This window comes from Strigops habroptila, chromosome 3 (assembly GCF_004027225.2).
Source record: "Strigops habroptila isolate Jane chromosome 3, bStrHab1.2.pri, whole genome shotgun sequence".
Lineage (NCBI taxonomy): Eukaryota > Metazoa > Chordata > Aves > Psittaciformes > Psittacidae > Strigops > Strigops habroptila.
In genome coordinates, this window is record NC_044279.2 from 59,795,685 (window position 1) to 59,823,576 (window position 27,892).

At 44.0% G+C, this 27,892-nt stretch overlaps 1 protein-coding gene across 1 annotated transcript in view; it reads right to left on the reverse strand.

Annotated features, from left to right (window-relative positions):
- ST8SIA1 (ST8 alpha-N-acetyl-neuraminide alpha-2,8-sialyltransferase 1) overlaps nt 1-11,423 on the reverse strand; it is a 132,003-nt gene extending 120,580 nt beyond the window's left edge. Inside the window, exon 1 of the mRNA XM_030479544.1 lies at nt 10,960-11,423. Coding sequence (XP_030335404.1) covers nt 10,960-11,198 — 239 coding nt within the window. The 5' untranslated portion in view covers nt 11,199-11,423. The remainder of the gene's footprint in view (nt 1-10,959) is intronic.
- Nucleotides 11,424-27,892: the final 16,469 nt, after the last annotated feature.

Below are 27,892 nucleotides of genomic sequence, written 5' to 3' on the forward strand. Positions count from 1 at the left end.
CCTTTCAAAACTTTCTTTGTTCTGACTCTTCTGGAAATCCTGCTGCTCTGCAGAAGCATCTGGATCACACAGAAACATACAGCTTTCCAGTGATGCAAGCTCTTTAGTCATAAATTTGCCTACACTGGCTTATTCAAGCATTGGCATGAACTCCAAGCACCTTGATAGTTCACTCACATACTCGCAGAAATGGCTGTCCTCATCAGACACATCAAACACACATACACATACTAACCTAGATTCCCCATGTGCAGCAATCATTTGGGGAAAAAAAAATGGAAAGTCTTAACCCATGCCAGGCAGTAGCATTCATTGCAAAGAATCCTACATAATGTAACACAGAAGCATCCTCTGTGCTTCAGAACTGCACCACCTCACTGATCTCACACCCCTGCTCTTACCCATCCATGTGCTTAAAAGCCAAGGGAAGATACAAGCCAACACCTTCCCCACTTCACAACCCTTCACGTCTGCTCCCTGTTCACTTGTTTTCAAGGTTAACAATTGTACAAGTTGCTCTGTCACTATTTGCCCCCTAGAGCAGCAATGAGAGGGAGGCCAGGGAGGCAAGGAGCCCTGCACATGGTTGTGCATGCATATAATCGATCTTTAAGCAAGCTGTAGTAAGAGACTTCTCCCCATCATTACCATTCTCATCTGATCCAACAGCACTCCCCTGCTATTGCCTCATGAATACTGCATCTCCTTTCTATCCCACGTTACAGCCATACCCTATATGGCTTTATTCTCATGCCTCTTACATTGCCATTAACTAGCAAATGGCATAATGCAGGAGACTGCAAAGAGTCTGAACCTCACTCAGGCAAATAAGAACCTGATGTTGCCTGAGTGAATGGCAGTAAATCACCCATAAACAAGCAAGGGTAATCTAAAGATTAAAGCCTAAACATTACACTTCCAACTACCTAGGGATGTCTAACAAAGCACTCACTGCAACAATCTAGTGACAGAGCCCACAGATCTTGCAGCTCCCACCTTTCCTGGGGCTCCCAGCTTTTTTGCTCCCACTAAGCTTTCACATGACCTGGAGACTGAACACACTGAGTCAATGACTCCCACAGGTCAGGCTCACCATAAGAGAACACAAAGACCAGCCGAAAATATGCTTCAAGGAGAAAGAGTAACAAATACTCATGCTTATCTCCCCAACTAGCCTGATAACTCCTTTCTCTTTTTTGCTTTTCTTCAGCTCCTAATCTCCTCCCATTCCACACAAGCAGCTCTCATTGTGCTCTGAGTTGCTACTCCCCAAATACCATTTCACCCTCTGACTCCCATGATTGCAGGAGAAGTCTTGAAGAATACCTGAGAATGACACGAAAGTGCTGTCATGGGGCTAGTGTGTAGGGGACCGAAAGATCCCTGTGCTATGGGGCGAGTGGGTCTTAGGCACAAGCCAATGCTGTAGGGCGCAAAGCACACCACCATGTGAGGCATCACATGAAGCATTAGGGAACACCACTGCTTGGAGGCCGCCAGTGAATGCAATGTGATGGCACGAAGCTGAAGGATGCACTGCTGACTAGCAGCATTGCTCAGCAGGTGAGAGATGACAGAGACTGAACACGCAAGACTGGCCTGGGGGGATAGGAAAATGCATGTACCAGGCAGCTGAGCCGGGCAACAGCAGCAAACAGTACACAAGCTCTATGATAGGTATTTTTTTACTCCCCAGATGGGATTTAGGGAACAAAGAAGAGCAGCTAAAGCAGAAGGACAACGGATATAGCAAACAGTCACTTAGCCCGAGGAATAAAAAGTGTGATCAAAAGTACAGAATCTGAATTTCATCAGTAGCTGAAGATTCATTCTTTGGTTCTGGTTAATCCTTGCCTATGTTTTTCCTACAAAGGCACATGCCTGATTCCGTATGCGTGCTTTTAAATACGGATGCTATCTGAGCCAGACAGCACACAACCTATTACAAATGGCAACATATCATCATTTCAATACTGGTGAGGATCCGTGACAAATGTAAGAGCACGAAATGTCATGAAAATATTCACCCCTTGGTAATTAAAAGTTTATCGATATTTAGAAAAAAGACCAGCATGCAAGAGTTGCTAACATTGCAACTCATTAGGAAAAACAAAACTGTAAGTTACCATCCAGGAACAGGGGTTCACTTCTCAGGTGAATACTACATATGGAATAAAGAGTTATTCTATTCTCTTTTAAATAGATTAATGTTTCAGAGGAAGCCACAGAAAGAAGACAAGAAACTACACAAAAGCATTTAGCACTTTACAAGTAGAAAGCTGGTACCTCCAGGCACCAGTAGCAAGGAGGACCAGTACCCATCAAACTCTCGGCACAAGTATTTGGATCATTCTTCCAGAGAACATTCAGGCATCCTGTTGCTAGCAAACAGCCCATTTTCTTCACATTAAAAATTGTAGTAAGAGGGGGAAAACCTACTCCATTAATCAAAATTCCTAATCTGCATAGCTGGGATAAATTCACTACACACATTTGTGGACTGAAAATCCTTCAGCGCACAGAACATGTCTCTGCAAGCTTATGGCACCATACCAATGATAATTTATGTACAGACTGGTAAATATTCACAGAATTCCACACTGATTTCAGTGGTGACCTAGACCCAAAGTTCAGTTACAAGAGGCAGCAAGCTCATGGAGACACGATTTCCTTAACTTCCTATATAACTCTTTTTCCTTAGCTGTGTAAAAGTACCTGGAGAATCAAATCTCCCCCGACAGTCAAAAGATTCAAACATCACTAAGTAACCAGAGAGTCTTCATCCCATTTGCCATTAAGTCTAAGTCTTACCAACTTCTACTGTGAGAGGCAGGCATCAGCGAGCCTTGGATTCAGCATCACCTCCTCAATGCGTATTTGAGTGCTTTTTAGACTCTTGTGGCACTTCTGAGTATCACCTATAGCATATAGATACTTCATCGCCCTGCACCGCAGGACCAACAGCACAAGTAGAACACTGTACATGGTGGAATCTCCAACCACTGAGGCAGGCAAAACAGCATTACCAGAGCTCACATTTGCCCAAGACAGAGCACATAGAAAAACATTAAAATCTTTTCACTGGGAAAAATTTGAATATATTTATTTTGCTTGTTTCTGTTTCATCTTTGACAGGAAATACAAAGCCGTTGCTCCTCTATTACATCAATGGTCACTTCAGGCATTCCAGAAATAGGCAGAGCAAGTTTTTCCCACAAGAAAGCAAGCAAAATAGCTGATCTGTTTTCCTAGCACTCCCTAAAATATTGGCGAGCTATATAGCAGCTTTTAAACTAAAGCTGGCTGTGCATCCTCAGAGCAGAGGCAACCTGATAAGTAGAGACTTTATCTTGCTACTACATTAAGGTAAAGTCTGCGGTTTACCTGGAAAGCCTGATAGCCAACAATTGGCACGTCTAGGATGGAAAACGACAGATGCCCTGAGCATCAGTGGGAGCTGCAGGACTCTGAAGAAGGTGAATGGCAACTCAGTAGGGGAGGGAGATAAAGGAGTAAATAATTTCACGCAAGTTCTTTACATCATTGCTGTGAATGCCAACTGGATAATTAGAAAAAGAGCCATCCATGGAGTCTGGGGCTCTACTGAAAGCTGAAGGGGACATCAAGCAGCTTAAGAATGGGAATCGACTGAAGAAGAGGCAGAGGGGGGAGAAAAAAAAGGGAGAGAAAAAAAAGAGAGATAAACAAAATGGTTGTTCAGGAAATCAGATGATGCTCATAGCAAACATGGAAGACAAAAACATTAACCGTTTCTATTCAGCTGTTCCCAGCAGCTTTGAAAGCCTCACTGTAGCTACAACTCCACTTCAAAAGATAATTTCTAAGCCAAGACATTCAGGAGGGCGTTTTCCAGGCAGATGGAATAGGATAAGTCAAAAGTTTATTGTTTATTTAATACAACAACAACAGTCACCACTCTGCTGGCCATAAAATGTTTTATAACAATCTAATTTCACAACCTTCACCTTTTTCGTGGACATAGCAGTGGGAAAATGACCTCCAGAATCCTGGTTAAAGACAGGATGCTGTTCTCCATAGTGTAATTCCCACTGTTAAAAATTTCAGATACCACTAAGATCAAGGCAACAGGCTCAGCTTCTTCATGAAGGTCAGAGCTTCTGTAATAATTACTTGACAAAGACTTTGCTAGGGTTAAGGGACTTATCGGTGACATATTCCACCCCACCTAGATTCCAAGACCTGGGAGAAGAATTGTCTCTGGTCTTGTATATGTGAAAATTGTGACATGACAAAACCTGAACCTCCACTAAGGCTTGTAAATACTACATAACATGGGCTAATGTGCTTCAGTATGAATTTACCTGCATGCAGCTATGTTAAAATGATTTAATATTAGAAGCAATTTTCTTGTATTTTGGAAACTACATGCAGAAAAAGATTTATATACTAAGTTTAAAAATTAAGTATTTTTTGGTACTTAGAAAACTGGAACAACAGAAGACTGCAGTCCAGACACCCTCCTCAGTTCGGTGAGGTTCACCTTCACTGTGGGAGGATAAATTCTGAAGGGGGGGCAGACAATTCATTTTCCATGCATTTAGTAGGAACTAGTCTCAAAAATAGGTCTTTTTATATATGTCATTGAACACACATCAAATGGGAGCAACACTCTTAGCTGCTCTGAAGATGAAAATTACAAGCAGAGGAATAAATCACCGATTACTATATTGTATGTATGATTCAGGGCCAATTTCATCAACTATAAGGCAGAAAAAGGGAAAGCACAGATGTGAAAATACATACATCCAGTGTTGCCTCTGTATGTACATACCAGACTTTTGGGGCCCTAGTCAGGTAACCTAAATTCCAGTAAAGTCTCTGTTCTTCCTGTTCCCCAGTGCCTGGCCCTGCGCCTTCGGATGCTCCCAGCCAACAGGAAAAGAGCCTCAGGGAGCTGGCTCCACCTTCCCATAAACGCTGCAGCACTGGAGATTTTACACGTTCGAAGTAAAGCAGCAATCCACAACTTTGCAAGAGCCGATACTAGCAATAGGGATCTCAACTGTCTGTTTTGTGAAGGCAGAACCAAAGTCTGTAAGAAAACACTACTTATGGACAATGAAGGAGGATACCATGAGCTGGATTTCTAGAATTTAAGTCAACTCCTATCTTGCCACCACAGCCCTCATCTACAAAGATGCCATGAGCTAACTCAGATAACTAATTCTCATTGTTCTCATGTAATTTAGGTATCCAAAGACATTGAAAGACCTTGAAGATATGCGGCCAAATCTCTCTACAACTTGCTTTCGTCATCACAGCTTTCAAATGATAAAATGGAATAAGAACATTTCTTTCACCTTTAACGTGCTCTTCAAATTGTACCCCTTCACCAAAACAACTTCCCATCTCAACTAGAGATGCCAAGAACCTACAAATTACAAATACCCAATTGTCCCTAATGCAGCAAAAACAACAAAAAAGCTTCATTCAAAACATTACAACCAAGTTAAACACGCAGCCAGGCAGTAGTGACACCGACTCAGGAGAGCAAAATAAGCTGGATTTGGCCACTGCCAATGAACAACATTTGAGCATATCCAACAGTTTCAGGATAGGGCTTCATGGGCCACAGAGGTAGAACTAATCTAATATAGCATCTCCCAGCTCTAATCCTAACTCTGCTCTTCACATGTCTCAGTGAAAGAAGCAGGGATAATTCAGTGTCTAATAAAGTTGTCTAAGCAGGGCAAAACTCTTATCTAGTCAGTCTGTGCAATATGAAGTTTCACCTCAGATTTGCCTTGAAATACTGCAGTAAGGATTCTAATTTGCAATGCTCACATCAAAAGAGAAGGAAAAAGAAGCCGTCTGAACTAAAGAAAGTCTTGCTGACTTGGAAATAGCATTTGTCTTAACCAGACAGGGAAGTGACTTGGAATTCTAGTTCTGTGTTAATACAATGTAGAAAGAAAAATTACTTGCACAAGCGGGTGTTCTTCGGTGCCTGTTGTGATTGCACTCTAGCTACAGACATTAACAGCTGGCAGAGAGCAGCTGGCAGAGACAGTTACAGTTGGAAGACCCCCTCCGGCACTGCACGTAGCAGCAACAGAGCATTATTCTTGCAAGGCACATGAAAGCTGGCAATAGAAGAGACCTCATGCAGTGTGTCCACATCCACACTGCAAGCACCACAGCCCAGCACATCTAGATATTCTGTCCAGTTGAGCCAGTGACCCTGTTGAGCGATTTCAGGCCAGCAGCTTCTCCTCTCTGTCCCTGGAAAACAGACAAGAGACCAAACCTGACAAAGAAGCAGTGGAGAAGCCACCTGCCAAGATAAGTGTGGCTGGTTTGACACTAGGGACAGAGGGGACAGCAGATGGGAAGCAGAGCTAAGTTGTAGCAGATGCTCTGGACCAGAGGCAGGTCACAAACAGTGTGTTCACAGGAGACACCTGCCACCACTTCAACCAAGCCACCCCCAGAAGAAACCCCGGGTGACCTTTTGGCATCACACAAAAATGTTGCAGCAGAAGCACGAACACAATCTGAATTTCAAAGGTAGCTTTTCTGTTGCCTTGCAGATGAGATTGTCCCATAGCATCCTGGAGAATCTCTAACCCAAGTCACTAATCACCATCGAACTCTTTCAGTGGGAATCCTGACAGTCAAAAGCCCACTGTCCCACACAAGCATACTCACTCCCTAAAGGAGGTCCACCCTGGGCAACAGATGAACCAGAAGTGTCAGATAAACGTACAGCACTTGTGATTTGTGGTTGTGTGGAGCTTGTAAGGCAAATGAAAAGATCCCACTCTGCCCTACTACTTCACTAACAACAAACAACAACATTTTTGCCTAAATAATTTAAGCAGCACTACACCCTTAAAAAAAAGCAATCTGTAAAAACAATTAGGGTGCAATAACATTAACCACCTCAGAGGATGACAAGCCATTATACCGTAGGTAAATTAGAAACGTTAGCCATTAGTGACTCTAATGACTGTCTCATTCCTATTCCAACCACTTTGTAGTTCAAGATCCAGCAGTCTACCATCCGACTGACAGACCATTATTCAGCATTTGTCAGAGAGGAGAGCAGAGAGTTTGACTACCCTCAGCCACTAGTGACTTGAAATTTGAAGGACACTAATAGCAATAGCTTGCTGGTAAGCTATGCTCATCTCCAAATGCCCAGAATTTGAGGACTTTAAAGGAAGCTATGTCCAACTAAGGAAAGGATTTGGAGCAAGAGCTCTTCTGATAACCTCAATTGTACCTTCAGGCTTTCCAGGATCTGCCTTTCCATCTAAGAACCTATGCAGCTTTTGCACAGACACCAACTGCTCCACTGGCAGTAGGACTCGGTGCACACACCATGCCATGGTTACTCATGGAAGCCATGTATGCAGAATCAAGGCTCTGAGCACACTTTTAACACAGACTCACACTGGAGTCAAAGGCTTAATCCTGCTCATTTTGTTACTCCCACAAACCATCCTTACTCACAGCTGCAGTAAGGCAAAACAGGCCTCAAAGGCAGCAATCTGTGGCTATTTACACAGGTATTTATTTTTGAAAACTAATTCTGCAAATCCATGTTCAAAGACAAAACCCTCATGTAAGGGTGCACAGGCACCAGGACAGTCTGGATTCTTGCATAAGGAAGGGTTTACATGGGTCAGATCTTTACACGAGGTTTCCAGGTGTAGAGGAGAAGGAAAGAGCAGTTAAGATTGAGTTCCTGGCACTCAGCTGCCAGGGTTGAACCCAAATTACCTTCAGACGTTTTCACTGACCTCGCCAAGTTACTTAGTGAAGTTGTCTTTGAACCAAGTACAGAAGGCAAAGTGCGAGTGGCACTTCTGAGATTTGAAAAGTATGTTTTGATCAGGTTAATTACTTGGGGACAATAATCTACTTCAACGAAAGGACCCCAGCAAGTTTATAGGAGTGAGAAACATGCAAAAACATCTGACAAGACCGTTGAATGTTTTCTCTGCCTAGCAAAAACCTGGATATTCAAACCCCCGTACAGTACTACAAATGCCACCATATTACACAAACCAGTAATGTGAAAGTTTGCACTTTCTCATATAGATTTTTAGCACAGACAGATTGAAATTTATTCTTCAAAACTGAGGAAAACCAAAATTGTTTGCCAACCAGAATGTGGCAGAAGAGTAAGGGGGAATGGCAATTAATGAATAATAATATACTCATAATACGATAAACCCCATTTAATATTAGGCTATTATGGAAAGCCATATTACTGCGAAGTCCCCACGCAGGATTTCTCTGAAGCTCTATACCTCCTTCCCAAATAAAACAGACTCGCATTCATAGGCAGCTTCCAGCAGAAACTGAAACTTGGAGCTTTTACAGTGCTCTTGCACAGAGACAGCAGGACCACAGCAAAGAGCAGAAAATTGTTTCTGTTAATCACCTGACAACGTAGAACAGCCTACCTGACACGGGCTTCAATTTCATGACCTCCTACCAATAGTAAGAGAAACAAAAGTCCTATGTCACAGTTATTTGAATATTATGGCATACTCACTACATCTCTCCAGCGTACATTTCCTCTTTAAAACGTTATTTTTTTGAAGAAGACTGATTTAAAGCTTATTGTATTTAGTGCTGCACCAACTCATCAAGAGACAGACAAGAAACAATAGCTCCTTTTACTGCAAGAGACTCTCTTCAGTAGCATCTCTGAGATAATCACTCTGCTTAGGGAGTAGAAAAACATATGGGCAAGTATAATAGCTGACAAGACACACAGAGTTTTTGTTACTAAACCATGTGGTGGAAATGGTCTAAAAACTGTTTTTTAAACTGAAGCTGCAACAGCATTGTCAATCTTCAAACAACATTTGGTTTACAAACATGAAAAATACTACATCAAACTCTCTCCTACATCGCCTACCAGGGTAAGTTTTGTAAAAACCTGCATTCATCTACCCCCAAAAAAGGGAATCTGTGGCACAATGGGATTAACATGAATTAGTAACTGAGAAGATCAACCTAGTTTCTGGCTTTATTGTTTTAGGAAAAGGATTCTGCATCTGTACCTTATTGCTAGCTCTGTATTAAAGAGAGGACTTTCACCAGGCCTATCCAATGAGACTGTATTAACACATGCCTGTTTATCACCCCTCATTGCTTTTATTTCCTGCAACCTTCAGGGGCTAAAGGAGAAACGTGCTTTTGAAGAAATGTGAAGTTTCTGTTATCCCTGCAGATGAGATACTAGACAATCATGGTCTCGCTCCAGTTCACGACAAAGGCAAGTTGAGTTGCATTCAAAAAATATTGAGATCAAATAAAGCTGCACATCACTTTAAAAAAAAAAAAAAACCAAACAAATCGAAACTAAGTCCCTTAGAGTGTGATTCATTTAAGAATTTATTAAAGAAAGAAGGCCTTTTAGCAGGCAGTTTGGTTACCACTCACTCCAATCTTTCATTTGCTACTTGGAGGACAGGGAGAAAGCCCAGCTTCCCTCCGAGAAAGGGAGGGAAATCGACCTCTCTTCCAATCGTCTTCATTTTACCCAGGCATACTGAGAAATTTTCGAGGGGATGCAAACCTCCTTCCACAGCACACGTTTTTCAGCCAGGGTCATTCAAACAACCCTTCCCGGGTTGCAGGGACCCGGTTCTCCACCGCTACCAGCTGTAGCACCTGACTGCAAGGTTCCTCCTCTCCCGTGCGGCTGGGGAAGATGAAAAGGGCTCCAAGGATTATCGCCGTTTCCCAGCCACCCAAAAGAAAAGAGGAGGAAAAAAAAAAAAAAACAGAAGAGCCTTTTCACGTGGTTTCTATAATAAACCGCAGAGAGCCAAGGGCCAGCGCGCAGCTTCCGAAGTGTTCCGCGGCGCGAGGATGCCGGCAGGGATGCACATACACGCAAACCTTCCCCCGCGGGTCCCCGGGAGCTGCAGGACCTCCCGCCGGCAGTCCCGGTCCGCAGGCGTAGCAGGCTCCGAGACCCCGCTTCGGCAGCGGCTAGAGAGAGGCTGCCAGTGCAGCCGTTCTCCAGAAAGCGAGAAGCGTGCTATTGTGCAGGCAACCCTGTGTGAGAAACTATGGACTAGGATATTGTTTATTAAGATTTATGTTAAGCTCAATGTAAAGGTTAGGCAACAAAGATGTGAAATCGCTTATGCAGACAGAAGCTCGGACACTGCTTGAGTAAGATAAGATAACCACAATCGCGAGATAACCGCCAGACTTCCAGGAACCGACAGAAACTCGGACACTGCTTGAGTAAGATAAGATAACCACAATCGCGAGATAACTGCCAGACTTCCAGGAACCGACAGAAACAGGACAAACAACCCCAGATAAGGACATGTGAATGAGGGGTCAACTATGGGATAAAGGAGAAAGACTTCTTACTTCGGCCTCAACGACCACCAGGAGGTAGAAAACGACCCCCTAACAACAACTGAAGCATGCGCAGAGTACCTCCACTACTTCATGAACACGGAAGTAAAGATGTATAAAAAGGGACTGTTTGAACTGCTCAGCACGGCAGTGGCGGAGCGCAGACTCCCCTGTCGTCCAGCGCTGTTTTTGCTCATATTCTACTTGCTATAATTAATAAAATTTTAATTGGATTATGATCCGTTGAGGTCGCAATTTATGACACCTGCAAGCCTCCGAAATCTCAGCCCTCCCGGCAAAGGCATCCAAGGTGGGCTTGTTTCCCTGCGAGGAGACACAAGCCTCCATCCCTGGCGCTGAGCCCCTTCTCCTCCCCGCAGCAAGCAGAGCCACCCAAAAAGTTTTGCTGGGCACGAAGGGCCATGCCTGCCCCTCTCCTGATGGGAAAACAACAAAGGCTTGGGTGGGAAAATACAAAGTTTGGGGCTCGGCGGGGAAGGCTCTCGCCGCCTGCCCGCCCGTCCACTGCTCCCCACTGCCGCCCGTCCCCGGCTGCCCTTGGGCCGCGCACAGCGCTACCTGAACAGGGCGACCGCAGTGTGGTTCTTCCTCCACGCCTTGCCCTGCTGCAGCAGCACCCCCTGCACGATCTCCTTCTCGTCGGGCAGCCGGTAGACGGGGAAGATGTAGAGCCAGCAGAGCACGAAGACGCCCAGGGCGCTGGCCCCCACGGGCAGGCGGGTGCGCGGCCACTTCCACGCCAGCCCCGCCATCCTCCTCCCGCAGCGCCGCCGCGGCGCCGGGCCGCGCTCCGGCATCAGGCCCGCGCCATGCGGGGCGGGGGGGACCCGGCCCGGCTCAACCCCGCCGCCGCCCGCGCCCTACGCCCGGCGGCCCGCTCGCCGCTTGCCGCCCGCCGCCATCGCCGCCCAGCCGGCCGGGAGGGAGCCGGGCCCCGCGGGCGTCGGGGCTCCTGCCAGGGATGCTGCCGCTGCTGCGCCGCGGCTGGCTCCTCTCTCGGCGGTGGCAGCTGCCGCCCTTCCTCATAGTCATTTGGTCCCTCGCTTTCCCCGCCCTCCCTCCCTTGCCTCCGCCTCCCGCCGAGCCCTCTCTCTCGCTCAATCGCTCGCCGCCGCGCTGCGGACAGCCCCGGTAAATTTCCACCCCGCCCCGGCCGCGGGGTGCCCCGTCCCCCGCCGCCTGGGGTGGGAGGGACGGAGGTAGGGAGCGAAGGGAACGACGGCCGGAGAGCGGGCTGCGGCGGGGATGCGCTCCGCTCCCCTCCGCCCGTGCGGCCCCGCGCCCCGCCTTCCCCTTGCCTCTCCCGCTTGACCCGCGGGCACCGGCCGAGCGGAGCGGACGGAAGGGGGGATGTCCCGCTCCGGGCTCGCCGCTGCGGGCAGCGCCCCAGCATCCACCCTCCCTGCCAACACCGCGCTTCCCTTTCTCAGCCGCCAGCGCCGGCCACGCCGCTCTCCAGCGCTCCCTGCCGGACACCGGCCCCCGCCGGGACGGCGGCGGTGACCGAGGCCCCCTCATCAATGCCCTCTCCTTCCCTCCCTGCTCCCGGTCTCCGTACCGGGCGTGCGGCAGCGCTTCACGCCTGTTGGGTCCCCCGCGATCAGCCCGGGGTCCAAGTCAGGAGCCTGGGGGTCGGGATGACCTTGTCCATCTAGGCAAAGTACAACATATAGAGGTGTTTCCTGGATAATTTAGCAAATCCTGTTGAGGCCCATGAATGTGGAGATGTCCAATTTCCTTAGACCTTCATAAATCTTGATGTAAAGCTCTTAATTATGTTTTTTTCTTCTTCCACAAAGTGGAGAGACTCATACATATGTGCCCCATCCCTGGTAGTGTTCCCCCATCCCTGGAAGTGTTCAAGGTCAGGTTGGACAGAGCTTTGAACAACCTGGTCTAGTGGGAGGTGTCCCACTAGGGTTGGAACTAAATGATCTTTCGGGTCCCTTCCAACCCAAACCATTCTATGATTCTATGAAACCTAAAGTAAAGCATGCTCCACCCAGGAGCACTGTTACCAAAGCAGCAGCTCTGTGTCAGCATATGCCCACTGGTGTGGCTTGGTCTTTGAAGAAAACACACTGGGATTATACCCACGGGTGGGAGGCGGGCAGTTGTTGGGGCATCCCAGCCCTGCGCGGCTTGCTGCTGAAGTGCCCAGTGCATGGGAGAGTGGGCAGAGAGGCCAACCACAAGCAAAGAAGCAGCAGCATGAGCCTTGCACACCTGCAGCAATGCGCAGCTCAGGCTTCCCACTGGGAACCCACCGTAGGCCCCACAGGACAAGGGTGCCCCATGTGTGGCCCTCAGCCCTCCTAAATCAGCAGGGAGAGAGTGATCACTTCATGCCAGCAGTGACTCCAGCAGTGACTCCACCACTTCTTTGTGGTGATCAGATAGGCTGAAACATGGGAGACATTCAACTTCTCTCAGTGAGGATCTCGGAGGCAGTCCCCAGTTTCAGAGCCCAGTCTCTAGTACCTGGCTATTGCATGAAAAGCAAAGTCAGCCTGGGCTGGTGCCATTTGGTTTTGTTCAGCATTTCCAGACACACCTGTCAGACCCATTCAGAAACACCAAGGACTCCCACATAACGCTAGGAAGAGTTTTGTATGAATCTGTAGCCAGCTGCTTTCCAGACTTTTGGGAGCACACAGGCATTTGAGTTCTTTGGGCACTTTCAGGGTTGAGCAATAACTAAGGGGTGGCTTCAAGAGCTTGAAACTTGAGACTCGGGGTAGCAAGGAGACGTTGAGAGCCTTGCAAGACAGCGGTTAGCCTCTAGCCTGGCTCAAGGCATGTCAGCGCAGCACATCTTGCAGGGAGGTGTTGACCATGGCACATGGGTGCTGGGGATGGAAGCTCCCAGCTCATCTGCTAACATTGCCCAAAGCACAGCGATGTGATGGAAGGCTGCCGCTGATCACCTAGCAAAAGGTGGCTAAAGAAAAATCTGTAGGTTAAAATTCTCACCATAGCAAGTAGAGATTCAGTCAAACAACTTCAGAGTTTGAAAACAGACCACCCCAAATTCCACAGTCCAGAACTTCCCCTGGACTAATGATTGAAGGAAGCTTTGAAAAAAATGTAAGGAAGGGGAAAGAAGCGAAAGGAAGGGATAGGAAGGGAAGGGAAGGGAATGAACACAAAAATGCCAGAAACTTGTAAGTGCATAAGAAATATTGTTTTCCTTCATATCTGATGTGCTAGAGCTGTCATAGAAAATGACATTAGAAGTAGCAATAGAGCTGTTTCCTCTGGACAAAATGGGAAAAGAAATTGAGCAAGGCATTTTGGTCAATGTCTGACAAAAAAATATTTTGAGCAGGATAAATATTTTCATTTTGGTGAAGAAGCTATTTACCAACAGTAAAACAAACTCAAACCTATTCAGTCACCTCTATTAAAACCAAACAGAACCATTCAATCTCTGGAGACTAATTCAAAACATAGCTAGCTAGACTCATAAAAAGTGGGGGGGGGGGAGGGGGGGAAGAGTGATTGAAATGTGCAAAACTGTATTCCAAATTAAATTCCGTCTCTTTGCTCACCTTTAGCTGAGAAGAGATGAACCAAAGGCTTGGTGTTGCTTGGGAAACCAGAAAGTGGAAAAGAACAAGAGAAAGTAGGAATGACTGTTATCCTTTCACTGTCCAAACTGCTTGCAATGGAGTAAGTCAAAATAAAACTGACACAATTGTTTGTTAATTTCTTCAGTAATGTAATCCCTCATAGGAAGGGATTGTTTCTTTAATAAAGGGGGTTTACTCTTGCACAGTGAGACACAAGATTTTGGGATATCTTTTATTTGTGAAGTGTGAGATATTCCTAAGCTTTTCTTCTGCTTTTTCTGAATATATTTCAGCATGAAGCCCTGAGGCTCTTCACTGAATGTACAACAGTCCATGGTCTGTATAATGCTGTGGCAATAACTCCATCACCATGCCCTGCCAGTCACCTGTGAGGAGCCAGGTGGATAGAGACAGAGATGAGGCAGAGCTTGTGAAGTTGCTACTGACTTGTCATGGGGACCTGGAAATGCTTGGCCTTGTTCTGCTCCCAGAGAGGTGGAAATTAGAGATACACCAGGACAAGCTCAAAGCTGAGTCTTTTACTCGATAGTCAAATCTGTTTCTAGGCAGCATTATCTGTCTCTGTCCTTTCCCTCCATCAGTGAGCCCTGAAGTGCATCGATGCTTTCTGCTAACACTTTCTGGTGGGGAATAAACAGAAGGTAAGAATGAACTGCCAAACATGAATCTTGCTTGCAAGCAAATAGTCTTAAGTAGCTCGATGGTGTTTTGCAATCATTGAGAAGATGTAGAGATGTGGTGATCAACAATCCATGTCTTAAAATCGAAGCAGGAAATTGAAATTCAGGCATGATTCTTCTCTGTTGTACCCTATTTTAGTGAGAATTGAGTGGTGAGATTTAGCCTCACCTCTGCCACTTTGGTCCCAAGATCCCCAGCCAGAAAGGCTGGTTATTCTGGGCATGTGCTTTTCCTGGTTCACTTTAAAATGCATTGGCATCTCCTGTCTTCTATTGCCTGTTTCTTTGCTGAGCTTTTTCCTTCACAGAGGGTCCATCCTTGAGCCACCCACCCTCCTGATCCACCAGCTTCACATTTCCCCCTCTGCCCCTGAGGTGGACATGATGCTCTGCTCAGCTGCTTCATGCTGCTGCTGCAGCTGAAAAAGTCCTGCTCGGGAGAGCTGGGTGAAAACCTTGTCCAAGTGTTACAAAGTAGGACCTCCTCTTTCCGATATCCCCAGCCCAAAATGCACATGAAGGTCGGAGCTGCATCCTTCAATAAACCCACTCTTTGCCTGGTTTCTTTTGTAGACTCTTGTACTCGTATACATGTCCCTTTCTACCCTGTCTTTCCTCCCTTTCAAGCCCTCTCACTTCCAAAATAACAGGGCTTTCCCCTCCACTTCAGCATCCCACTCTCCACTCTGCCGAATTTAGCAGAGTTGTTGCATTGGAACCAGCTTTCAGGCTACGGCATCCTTTCCATTGATGAAAGTGCTACCATGCCATGTGCTTACAAGGTAAATCTGTTATCTTCCAAATGCACCCAGTTACGACCTGACTAAAACACCTTGCTTTATGCTGGGCCCTCAACTCTGCAGGTGTTCCATGCTCCATTAGTAGAGTCTATGTGAAGGCTGGATTTGTTTTCTAAGGTAGAAGGGAGCTGAAAAGAAACTCAACCAATTGGTATTTAGTGTCAAATGGCAGCCTTTTTTCCCTGCTGCTATAAATCCTCAGTGCTCCAAAGGTACAACAGCAAAGTGTTAAGAGATATTATTGTCAGTCAGCTTTTGTGTGGTGTCACCTTTGAACAGGCTGATTTCTCTGCATTCCTCCTATTGATATAATTTGAAAAACTGGCATCTGGATCTCACTGTGTAAGAATAACACAAACAATGTGTGAATGCCAGTATGAATGGATGCGCAGCTGCCCATACAAAGACCTGTTGGCAAATTCCTGTAATGCTTCTCCCGATCTGGATTTACTCTGCAGATATACTCTGCAGATATACTCTGCAGCAACAAACATGTATTCTCACTGATAAAGTGTTTTAAGCCCCTGATACGATGGGATGGACAGTTTTATATAATCCTATTGGAAGGGAAGAATTATAACTACAATATTGAATTAATATTTCTGTAAAGGTATGGTGTCCAAAGGGTAATCTATTTTTACCTGGCTGTATCAGTTAGCCTTCGAAAAATCATTACAAATTTTGCCACTTGTTTTCTTTTCCCCTCAGCTGTCATGCTGTAATAATATCATTACTGTGACAACATCTACAGTCATCCTTCCAGCTGCACAGAGGAGTCAGAATGCACGAGGAAGATGCATAAAATGGGAAAAAAGGATCTTACTGCTGAAAGACAGAGTTCATTCTCTAAAACAGAGAACTGCTTTTATGAGCAGAGTTGAAGGGACTTTCAAAACATCTTTTTATGCAACCAGTGATGTTAGCTGGTAGCAAGGTGGAAAAAGAACGAGTCAAAACGTGCAGAAGTAAGTAATGTGGAGTATATCAAGCCATTAGCCACAGGCACTTTGCTTTTTGGTTTTGCACAGAAAAAGTTTTTCCATAAAATGGAGGAGCACAGGCAATTTTTGACAACTTTGCCATCACTGCAACTGAGCAATATAACTCATTACAGTACCTCTAGGAAAGCTGCAAAGACCAGACTTCTGTTCTACAGCACTGGCTTTGGATATATCTTTGGCATGTTTTAATATGTGTAAAAGTGCCTGTGAAAGACAGAGATGGGCAGGAGGACCAGTAAGGGGAAGATACAGAAGTACAGTGAAATTCTGAGTCAAATTCCTGCCATGTGCACTGCAAGAAGCTCCCTTTCAAAATCAACATGTATTTATTCACAGTGCACATCCAGATGTTCCTGTCATGCCCATAATAGTAATACTCAGACAATTGGCATAGTTTTAACCTATAGAAGTAGATGCACCCATAAATCACAAGTGTTTACAGTTATTACAGTCCTTAAAAGGGTTTGACCTTCAGCACAATTGGGTCCAGTAGGTCTGGCCTGTTGTAACCAAGGGAAAAAATCTGTTTCCAGGCAGACCACTGCAACAGTTATAACTGAAAAGCATCAGAGTCTAAAAGAAACTCTGATTATAAAGCATACTTCCTCCAAACTGAGAAATCAGTTACAAAGAATAGCTGTAAAGCTGCAGAGAAAAAAATTTACAATGCACACATGAACAGACATTACCGGAGATAGATGGGTTCAGCAGCCTTTCTGAATTCTCCCATAGGGAAAACCACCTGCTCTATGAGTTGGCCTTACTAACAGGAGCAAGCTGTGCTGAAGGGGTTTAATCACAAAGATAAGGGCTACATGGAAGAGTAAGGGACTTGCTGGGTTAGTATCAATTATGTATTAGAACTGTCATGCCAAAAATATTGTGACTGGAGGGGACCGATTTTATTATGCACCATTTAAAAAGGAAATAAAATGTGCATAAAAGTAACAATGGAATATGCACATATACATGCAGGCAGACTCCAAGCACGTGTCTTAAGCAAGCAGGCGCTTCCCTTGCTAGCAAAGTTCCTTTTCCTTGGGAACTCAAACAGATTCTGACCTCATGTCTGACATTTGCTGAAATTTCGATCTGAGCTGTTGCTGTCAGGAAGCCATCATTTATAATTTAGCACTGTTTAAGAATGCCTGTTCATGAGAAGGTCATGTCTGATATAGAGAGAAACATAATAAATTTGGTCTTGCAAGACGTAATCCCTCTAGACTAGGATGAAGTGTGTGGGGGGAAAGCAAAGGAGAGGAAAAAGCTTGTTGACGTTGTTGCTGTATCTTTTCTTCCTATAACAAATGATCCTTAGCTCTCGTTAGGGAGAACCATGAATTTCTGTGAGGCATCAAAATTCCCCCTCTGCTTCCAAGACTAGGTGAGAATTAACAGTAGATCTAAATTATGTGATTTATGCAGTTGTCCACCCTGAAGATGGTGATGCAGAAACAAATGAAACAAAAAAGGTGATGCAGAAATGTGTTTAAAGTTCCAGCGAAGATGGCTGTAACCCTCAAAGCCTAGACAGATGACATCTAAGAGGAAGCCTCACACTCTCACTGTCTGTGGCCTCCTCTGGCAAGCACTTGGATCGTGAGCATGACCTATTGCCCTGAAGGATGCAGGGTCACAGGTAAAATCAGATCCAGCATCCACAGCAGAAATAGAAACATGACTTAAAACAGAGCAAAAGGCAAGGCTTCAGTGGCTAGATGAGACTTGAGGCACAGAACCAGTGCAGAGTTTGGGTTGTGTGCCAGGTTTCCATTAGCCAAGTCTTCCATTAGCCCATTTATTTAGGGCAAAATTTTCATGCTGGCCTTACAAGAATTTTCCAAATATATATATTGAAGCATACTTGTGAACAGTAGCAATATGCATACAGTAACATTTAGACACAGGAACCAGAACCAGTAACTCTCTAGCATTTTTAAGTAGGTCTCAGAAGCTGCGTTGTTTGTTTGGTTTGGCGGGTTTTTTTTCAGAAGAAATTTATCATTACCACCTTCCAGTACCTAAAGGGGCCTACGGGAAATCTGGAGAGGGACTTTTTACAAGCACATGTAGCAATAGGACAAGGGAGAATGGCTTTAAACCATCGAGGATAGATTTAGATTAGACATTATAGAAAAAATTCTTCACTATGAGGGTGGTGAGGTGCTGGCACAGGGTGCCCAGAGAAGCTGTGGCTGCCCCATCCCTGGCAGTGTTCAAGGCCAGGTTGGACGGGTCTTGGAGCAACCTCCTCTAGTGGAAGGTGTCCCTGCCCATGGCAAAGGTTTGGAACAAGATGATCTTTAAGATCCCCTCCAACCCAAACCATTCTATGATTCTGTGATTTAACAGGGGAAATGGAGACAGAGACCTGAAAAGATTTGACCGATGACTGAGCTAGATTTGTAATAGAGGCTTCTTCAAGCCTAGTGTAGTGCTGTAGGACACACATTGCAGAGAAATTTGGGTGTAATTCAAACTCTTGGATGCACCAACAGCTAATATTAGCCAAGTGCTTCAAGATTGTAATGGCATTTTTTTAAGGCCTCTAAAGTTATGCAGCATCACTTCATCAGGACTCAGGCAGTCAATTTAATGTTTAGTTAATGGGCAAACAATAATGAAAATTTATTCCTTTTCATCACAAATATAACGAAGATAAAAGCAAGGGTCAACACAAAGATAGTCTGCTGAAGGACAGATATGAAACTTGAAAGAAAACCCCTGAAGTACTCTTTTTTGTGCTGGATAACAATACAAAGTGCTAGTGAAGGAAGACACAAGTATCCTGTGGCTTGATAAGGTTTCCAAGGGAGGGCAGCCTCACACAGAGGTTTGCAGCATTGCCCAAAGAGGATGTCAACATCATCACTAAAAGCTCAAGCGACCAAGGACTCGGGAACCGTCGCTAGTGCAACCTGCACATTCCTCTGCTGAACTTCAGCTGTACTTCACATCCCAGACCACAGCAGCTCTTCCACACTCGTCAGTTAATAACATGATCCTGCCAGTGCTACCCAGGTCATATGGACTGTGGATGCGCAGACATGGCTGGTTCTGGAGCTTCATAGTGCTTATTTTTCTCAAGTTACTTATTCAAATGTGATTCCCTTCAAAAATGATCGAAGGGCTGTGCATTCACTCTGTTTTGAGGTTAGTCCTGCAAAACATTTGAAAGGTAAGGAAATAACAGTTTTCTCTCTTCAAAAGAAACAGAGGAGATGGATTACTTTGTCTTACAAAATGTCACACTGATGCCTGTCATATAGGATGTGAGTTTCACAAGTCATTAATTCAACTAGATGGTGGTGTAGAGTCCAATAGATAACATAAGCTGGCTGGGAACATAAATATCAACAAACGTTTAAATTTTTTTTGAGAGACACAATGTACTTTTCAACCTACCTATTCACCTTGTGGGAAAATGTGATATCGAAGAATTTAACTTATATTTTAACACTGTTGCACAAAGAATAATTTTGGGGGCTCAGAGAAGATAACAGAAAATTGCCCGTATACCAGAAATGAAGCAAAGAACAAAATGCAATTAAGCAGTCATCTGTTACTGTGTCCCCTTGCACCCAGACAGCAAGCATAGTTGTACCCTCATTAACATGATCTCTGCTGAACTGGAAGGGCCAAAACACAGGTTGGCATGTAAAAAATACAGTCTCAATGCCAAGCAATTCAGATAACACACTATTGAGTGTCATTCAAAAATCAGTTATTAAAACAAAGTCCTTTACCTTCATAGGACGATGTCTTCTGCAGATGAAGATTCAAGCAGACCTAATATCACTGGAAAATGTTTGAAAAAAATGCATTGCGAAGTGACACATAAAATGTGTTCCACAAATGAATACAGAGTGGCTCCTTCCCCTGACTGCTATGCTCAGCCTGAGGTACAAAAAGGAAGGGAAGACTATAAGGTCTGCATATTAATATCTACCATAAGTATCTTAAAAAAAATGCAATGGAAAGATAAAGTTGACTAACAAAGTTAACTGAACTTCTATTCTCCCTCTTCTCCATGTTCCTCAGTTGCAGCAGGGCAGACACAATTGCTCAACCACTGTGGGGAAGTCTATGGTCATGAGGTTCATAACCCAGCAGTGTTTGGAAAAGCTTTGATATGTAGGCCACAACCAAACTGCATGAAACCACCAAGCCTCTTGATGTCAGGACACCAGGAAGCAGCTTTCACCGTTGCAGTGAAAGCTATTATTTACAGCTACTGTAACCACAAACTGAGGGGAAAAAAACCAAAAAGATGGATCTTTCTTTCTAGACTTGTGACTTTTCAGAGACGGAAGTAGAAATGAAAACATTATCTATGAATCCTTAAGTAGTAGCTGCCTGTACACTGAAGAGTATAGAAGTGAAGCACCTTGTGACTTCAAGTAAACAGAGAGTCAAAATAAAGAAACTTCCACAGTTTGCAAGCTGGAGGGTGGATTTCTCTAAGCTGATGCTGAATTCTCTGGATACTTGCCTTCAACTTCTTCTAGGTTTGAACTGGATTTTGACTTCTGCTTCTAGGTCATGAGGATAAACAGGAGCTCTCACAATTCCTGTAGTGGTTATTTGGTGGTGGTTTTGATGGTGGCTGTGCTGGATGTTGATGCAGATCATCACCTACTTTTTGTTCCCAAGCAAGAGAGGAAAGGTATGTCAGAGAGGTTTATTACAACAGCGTCAGTTGCTAGGGTGCTCTACCCATCTCAGTGGTCGTGACTTATAACAGCTAACATCAGAAATGGATGAAACCTGTCCTTGAAAGGCCCAAGACAAGCTCTGTGCCTAAGCTGCTAGCCTCCAGTGGGGCCTGAGATATGGAAGGGGTGTGCAGGCTGTGCACTGGCTCAAGGCTTAGAGGGCAATTTTATCTTACAGTGCCGGCTGTTGCAGCTTTGTGACAGTAAGCTGTATTTGACATTGCAGTGTCCCGCTAACAGCAGAGGAAGCGTTTCCAGAGGGTGATGCTACTAAGTACAAATCTGGGTGTCAACAACCTCCTTCCCTCTGAAGGAAAGGAGAGCGTAAGAAAGGATTTTTGGTAGGAGAACGTGCTCATATACCCAAAATTCGTGGCAAACTTCAAAGCTTCTCTTCAGCATCAAAAAGAAAACACAACTCTGCCCACATATAGTTACATGCAGTGGATCCAACTGTCAAAATACTTCCCACAGCTGAAACCTGGAGGAGAGGCATACACTTCATTGCTGCTGAGATCTATTATTGGAACAAATAATGATGTGCTCTGTTTTGCAGTTACAATAATTATAAATACCAAACATCTTGCAAAGTCTGCATTTTTTTTCTGTCTGCAGATTTTCAAAATCCATAAACACTGAAGCAGCAGATAATTCCACAGATGGAAAGTCAGGAGTTTTGTTTGTGTATGTTTGTAGTTTTACAAAGTTAAGTTAGCTGGCGGAGGCTGAAGAGGAAATGACTGCATAAGAACAGCAAAGTACATCTGCAAGTAACACTTTACATCATCACGGAACTGATGAAACAAAGGATGCTCTATTCATTTGGGTTAGAGGCTTTATGATTGCTAAGTTTGGAGCACAGATAAAGACTACAGTCTGGCAAAATTTCAGTCCTAGGGTTTAACTACAGCCTTTGCTGTTCTTCCTTGGGTGCCATCTAGATTAATTCATATATTGTTTACTTTTCTGCATGACACAGATCACAGGAGCAGATACACTTGTTTTTTGAGTCATTGTCTGCTCAAAGAGTGACCCCAAATTTTTGGGCGATCAACTTGAAATATTCCCAACAGGTCTGCTTTCAATGACTCATTTTATGATTACTCAACATGAGACATCCTTAGGAGTCAGATTTCCAGAGGGGTTAATTACTCACAACTCAAATGATTCATAGTAGCACTAAATTATCATTATAAAACCATAGGAAGAGTACATTAATCCCAGAAAAACTCAGCAAGACATTTCTGAACTGATTACCCATCAACCCCTCTAATGAAACAAAGATCTTGTAGACCAAATTCTACCAAGCATATTACCTAATTTCATAAGGAACTGAAACTTACCTTACGGGGGGAACCAAAAACCTAACAGTTGAGTAGCTTATAGAGTTTTAAATTGATTTTCAACGTGAATGTGTCTGTTAAAATTTTCTTTCTCCTGATTGCTAATTTACGAGCACTCAGGCACTGTAAAACAATATACTAACCCATTAACTCGATTTTCTAATATGATAGGAATAAGTTAATAAGCATAAGTTTAAACAGTTCAAAAATAAAGTACCATAATATCAGTGACTCACTGTTTTATTGGCTTCTGGGTTATCTCTGTATCAGACCGGTGTTTAATTTGCAGTGTCTTCCTCAGATGTTGTAATCTGGTTTTGATGATGAGCAGCATGTTTTGTCCCGACTGCTTTGCAAGCTGTCCAGTCAAGCCTCTCGACATGACTGCTGGGTAATCTTCAGATGTTAGCTAGATTTTTTTAACAGTTAAAAAAAAAAGTGGTCAGATGGATGCGTTTGCATCTTTAGGTAAGAATTCCCACAGCAACAATATGTTTGCATATGCTCAGCTAAGTTATAGGCATCCAGAAATAACACATATAGATTTGATATAATCTATTAGATAGATTAAGTAGAAAGCTAAAGGAGAAAATGGATTTTATGAATATTTCACTGCCTTGCTCATCTAAGAATGACATTTTCAGAAGTTTCATCAATCCCACAAATGATAATTCTCCAGTCTTTTGTGTCTTTGGATGTTTGAAAATTTACTGCTAATCTCTCACTACTCTTAGTAACTACATCAGTGCTTGGGTATTTCCCCTCTTTATTCCAGCCATGCAGGCCCTTATCCATCCTCTGTGACTCTACATTCTTTTCACTAATTCATTGATCTTAAGACTGTCCTGAGCCTTTGGTTGTCTTCAGGCTTCTCTTAACTACAACACCAGGATTTTTTGGCAACTGAGAAATTTTTTTTGGACATTATGCTAGAGAATGGTCAGAAATATTTGAATTCCCTGTCGTTAAGTGAGTCAGTACTAATATAATACAAGATTTTCTTGGGGGAAAAGTAAGCATAGCTGGTAAATGCCATAGAAGTGAAATTTGTATTTAATTAGATTTCTTGTCATCTTCATAGATTATATTTTCCTTTTCTCTTGCTCCTTCACTCCCACTCATTCTCACATAATCTGTAAATTACTTTAGTCTGAGATATTTCCTGTGCATTAACTGTATTTCATTGGCTGCCAATTCAGTTTTCTGTTTCTGGCACTTGCATTTGTATTTAGGCAACATGATGAAAATTAATATCATAATTATACCATTCAAGCAAATCACATGAATTAAATCTGTGCCTAGCCAGCCAAAAATATCTTGGGTTGTCACTGGAGTGTACTTTTTTTTTCCCTTCCTCAAGTAGCATCACAAGACAGAAAAATTGTTCCTGTGTGGTGATGTTCCATGGACAATTACTCCGCAAAGCAAAAGCAACACTCAGTGTACTCCTTTTCAAATACCATCTTTTAACTTTCCTATTATTTCTCATGAAATACTTACTCTGAGTTCCTTGAAGCTCCTATGGAAAAATGTGACACTATTCATTTTGAACACACTTCTAAACAAAACAAGCTAGCAAACAAACCCATGTACCCTGCTTTTATCTGCTGAGACACCTGCAGCAAAGCCCCACCATAGAATCACAGAATGGTTTGGGTTGGAAGGGACCTTAAAGACCATCCAGTTCCAACCCCTCTACCATGTGCAGGGACACCTTCCACCAGACCACGTTGCTCAAAGCCCAATCCAACCTGACACAGGGCTAAGGAAGTGCTACAGTGAAACATGCAGTATTGTATTGAAAGTATTGAAAGTAGGAACCTGGTACTTCCTTGTGTATGGCCACGCTAGAAACATCTTTTGTATTTGCTCAGTTGGAATATTCCTTTTGCCCAAACCTTAATATTCTTGTGTTCCACCATGTGAAAGTCTCCCATATTTCCTTAAAAGGACTACTTAGTGCTTTTATACTGATGTTTCATTGACAGGGCTTGAACTTTGCTGTTAAATGCTGTAAAAAACCCCCAACAACTCACCTGAGGGCTTCAAAGGAAACAAAATGATCACAATAGCAACTGATCGTTATCACTTAAAATGAAACACACATGCTGCGCTAAACCCACTTTGCATCCCGTATTTGAGAATGGTTGGTCATGCAAGTTTTTAATAGAATGAGCTGCAGAGAAATAAATGACACGCTATTAGCATTTTTCACAGACTGGCTGTTTGATATCAAACAAATCTATGGTTAACCCACCGAAGCCATTAATCACTCAAAGCCTCTATTGTTAGACTTCCTAATGGCTTGGGCAACTGCTTTGAAAAGTCTCACGTGGATTCCTGTCTAAGAAATCTCTCCTTTAAGTACAGAGAAGGTGCTTGAGACATCAGCTGTTTGTCCAATATACCTTCTTAATTGCAAGTAACAATTTAGTGGTTTATTAAAATAAATGAGACAACGTTCCTGTTTCACTGCAAAATACTAGTTTTAATTTATGCATGTATATTTGAAATAACATTATTGCCGAGATCTGTGCAAACTTCTGTCCAGGCTCTTTACACATTGCACTTTAACATACATGATTTGGATATTGATTTAACTCCTGTAGTAAAAAACCCTTTTCTTTCAGAGGTCCCTGGTTGGGTTTTTTTTAACTCTAAACTCTATAATGAGTTCAAACAAACCGTAGATTGGACCTTAAAGATCGTCAAGTTCCAACCCCCTGCCATGGACAGGGACACCTTCCACTAGACCAGGTTGCTCAAAGCCCCATCCAACCTGGCCTTGAACACTGCCAGGGATGGGGCAGCCACAGCTTCTCTGGGCAACCTGTTCCAGTCCCTCACCACCCTCATAGTGAGGAACTTCTTCCTTACATCTACTCTAAATCTACCCTCTTTCAAATTAAAGCCATTCTGCCTTGTCCTGTCACTACATGCCCTTGTAAAAAGTCCCCCTCCAGATTCCTTGAAGGCCACCTTCAGGTACTGGAAGGCTGCTGTAAAGTCTCCCCAGAGCCTTCTCTTCTCCAGGCTGAACAAGCTCAACTCTCTCAGCCTGTCTCCATACAAGAGGTCCTCCAGCCCTCTGATCATCTTTGCGGCTTCCTCTGGACTTGCTCCAACAGCTCCATGTCCTTCTTACGTTGGAGGCACCAGAACTGCACACAGTACTCCAGGTAGGGTCTCACAAGAGCAGAGTAGAGGGGCAGGATCACCTCCTTCGACCTGCTGGTCATGCTTCTTTTGATGCGGCCCAGGATACTGTTGGTTTCTGGGCTGCAAGCGCACACCGAAGCCGGCTTATGTTCAGTTTCTCATTGACCAACATCCCAAAGTCCCTCTCCTCAGGGCTGCTCTCAATCCAGTCTCTGCCCAGCCTGTAGCTGTGCTTGGAATTGCCCCGACCCAGGTGTAGGACCTTGCACTTCACATTGTTGAACTTCATGAGGTTGGCATTGGCCCACCTCTCGAGCCTGTCAAGGTCCCTCTGGATGGCATCCCTTCCCTCCAGCATGTTGACTGCACCACACAGATTGGTGGTGTTGGCAAACTTACTGAGGGTGCATCAATCCATGTCCATGTCACCAACAAAGTTGTTACACAGTGCCAGTCCCAATACCCACCCCCGAGGAACACCACTCGTCACTGGTCCCCACCTGGACATTGAGACATTGACCACCCTTTGAGTGCGACCACCCAGAAACCATCATAATAAACCTTTCTTCCTAGAAAAGGAACAACAACTACATTTGGGTTTCATACCACTGTAATTACATTATTAAAATAATGTCAGTTTAGTTGTAGGCAAGGCAACTGTAAAAAGCAATGTCTATTTCTCCCAGTATATAATTAAGTTTATTACTTCCTGCCAGGTTAGAAGCAGCAGCTCAGGCCTGATACAAGTACTTGGGAAGAAGGATCTTTTCTCAGTTCAAAACTAAATCCATGCAAGACTACAGAGTGTGAAGTCCTAGGAGTAAGAAGGATCCCAGGAGGTAATCCAATTCATCCGCTGCTCAGAGGCACTCATGCAAGTCTTGAAAGATGCTCATATAACCAGCTCTCTAACGCATTTGGTAGAGGGTAACACTAACCTCCCCAGGCAATATGTCACTGCTTCCTGCCCCTCATGACTGCAAAGCCATGCCTGTCTACATAGCCTGAACCTTTCCTATTCTGCTTCAAGCCCACTAATTCCCCCGCTATCTGCTGCAGATGTAGGAAACAGCCCATGAAGATAGTTAGCCAGTTCACTATTTCACTCGTTCTAGTTGAGTCAGCCTTTCCTTGTAGATCTTCTGAACTTCTGAGCTCTCCTTTCTGTTGGGTCACATCTTTCTTGAAGAGCAGCAATCAAAAACAGGCACAGCACCTTCTGCCTTTGAGGTGGAAATGTATGTGTATGTACACACAGAGAATATATGCATGTCAAACACGCACAATGAAAGATTGGTTCATTGACTTCCAGAAACGAAGCCTACAAACAATGCCTAGATTTATATCAGATAAAGGATTTTCTTTGGATATAGCTGTTCAGCTTGGTACCAAAATATGGCTATTCCTCAAGTAAGAGGAGTAAAAATGCAATTGTATTTGACAGTGATCTCCTCCAAGACAAAAAGGCAAAGAACTAGACACTGTTCTGTGGCATTTAACAAAGCGAGACCATGAATCCCAGCCACAGAAGTGCAGTGGGGACACCTCAGACCATCAGCTGTGCCTTTTACTGTGGTAAAACACAATAACTCTCAAAATAGGATTCAGGCAGTGGAGTCCTGTGAGTCTTGTTGCCCCTCACTTTAAATCCAGGCAATGATCTAGACCTTCGCAGAGTGATTCAAGCTCTAATGATAAGTTTTGAATGAGAGCAAGATATTTCTGTAGTGATTGCTGAAACAGCACATTATCGTACTTCATTTTCTTTATTTCTTGTTTATTTTGGTTGAGGAATCATTATTCATCTGTCTCTTCAATAATCCACATTCCTTCCTGTCATTTTTTTATTGGTAGACACTCAACTTTATTTTGTACTTTTTCCTTGCTTCTCCTGCCGACGTTACCTTCTTTTACCTACCCCATCTCTTGCCTTTGCCTTCTTTATCTCAGCCCCCCTTCTTCTGCAGCGGCAGTATGGAAATAGTCTGGAGACACAAAACTCTTCCTGGGCTGTTAGCTGGTGCACAGATGTGCTATGCTGCTAGTTGTGGAGACAGTCAAAGCCAGCAGTGGTATAACACATGAGAATTTCACCTTCAACAAGTAGTGCTCTAACACGGAAATAATGGTGTGAACGCATTATTGCTAAGTTTCATTCTCTTCACATGGCCTCTAGATAAGTTTAACAGTTGATAGATGT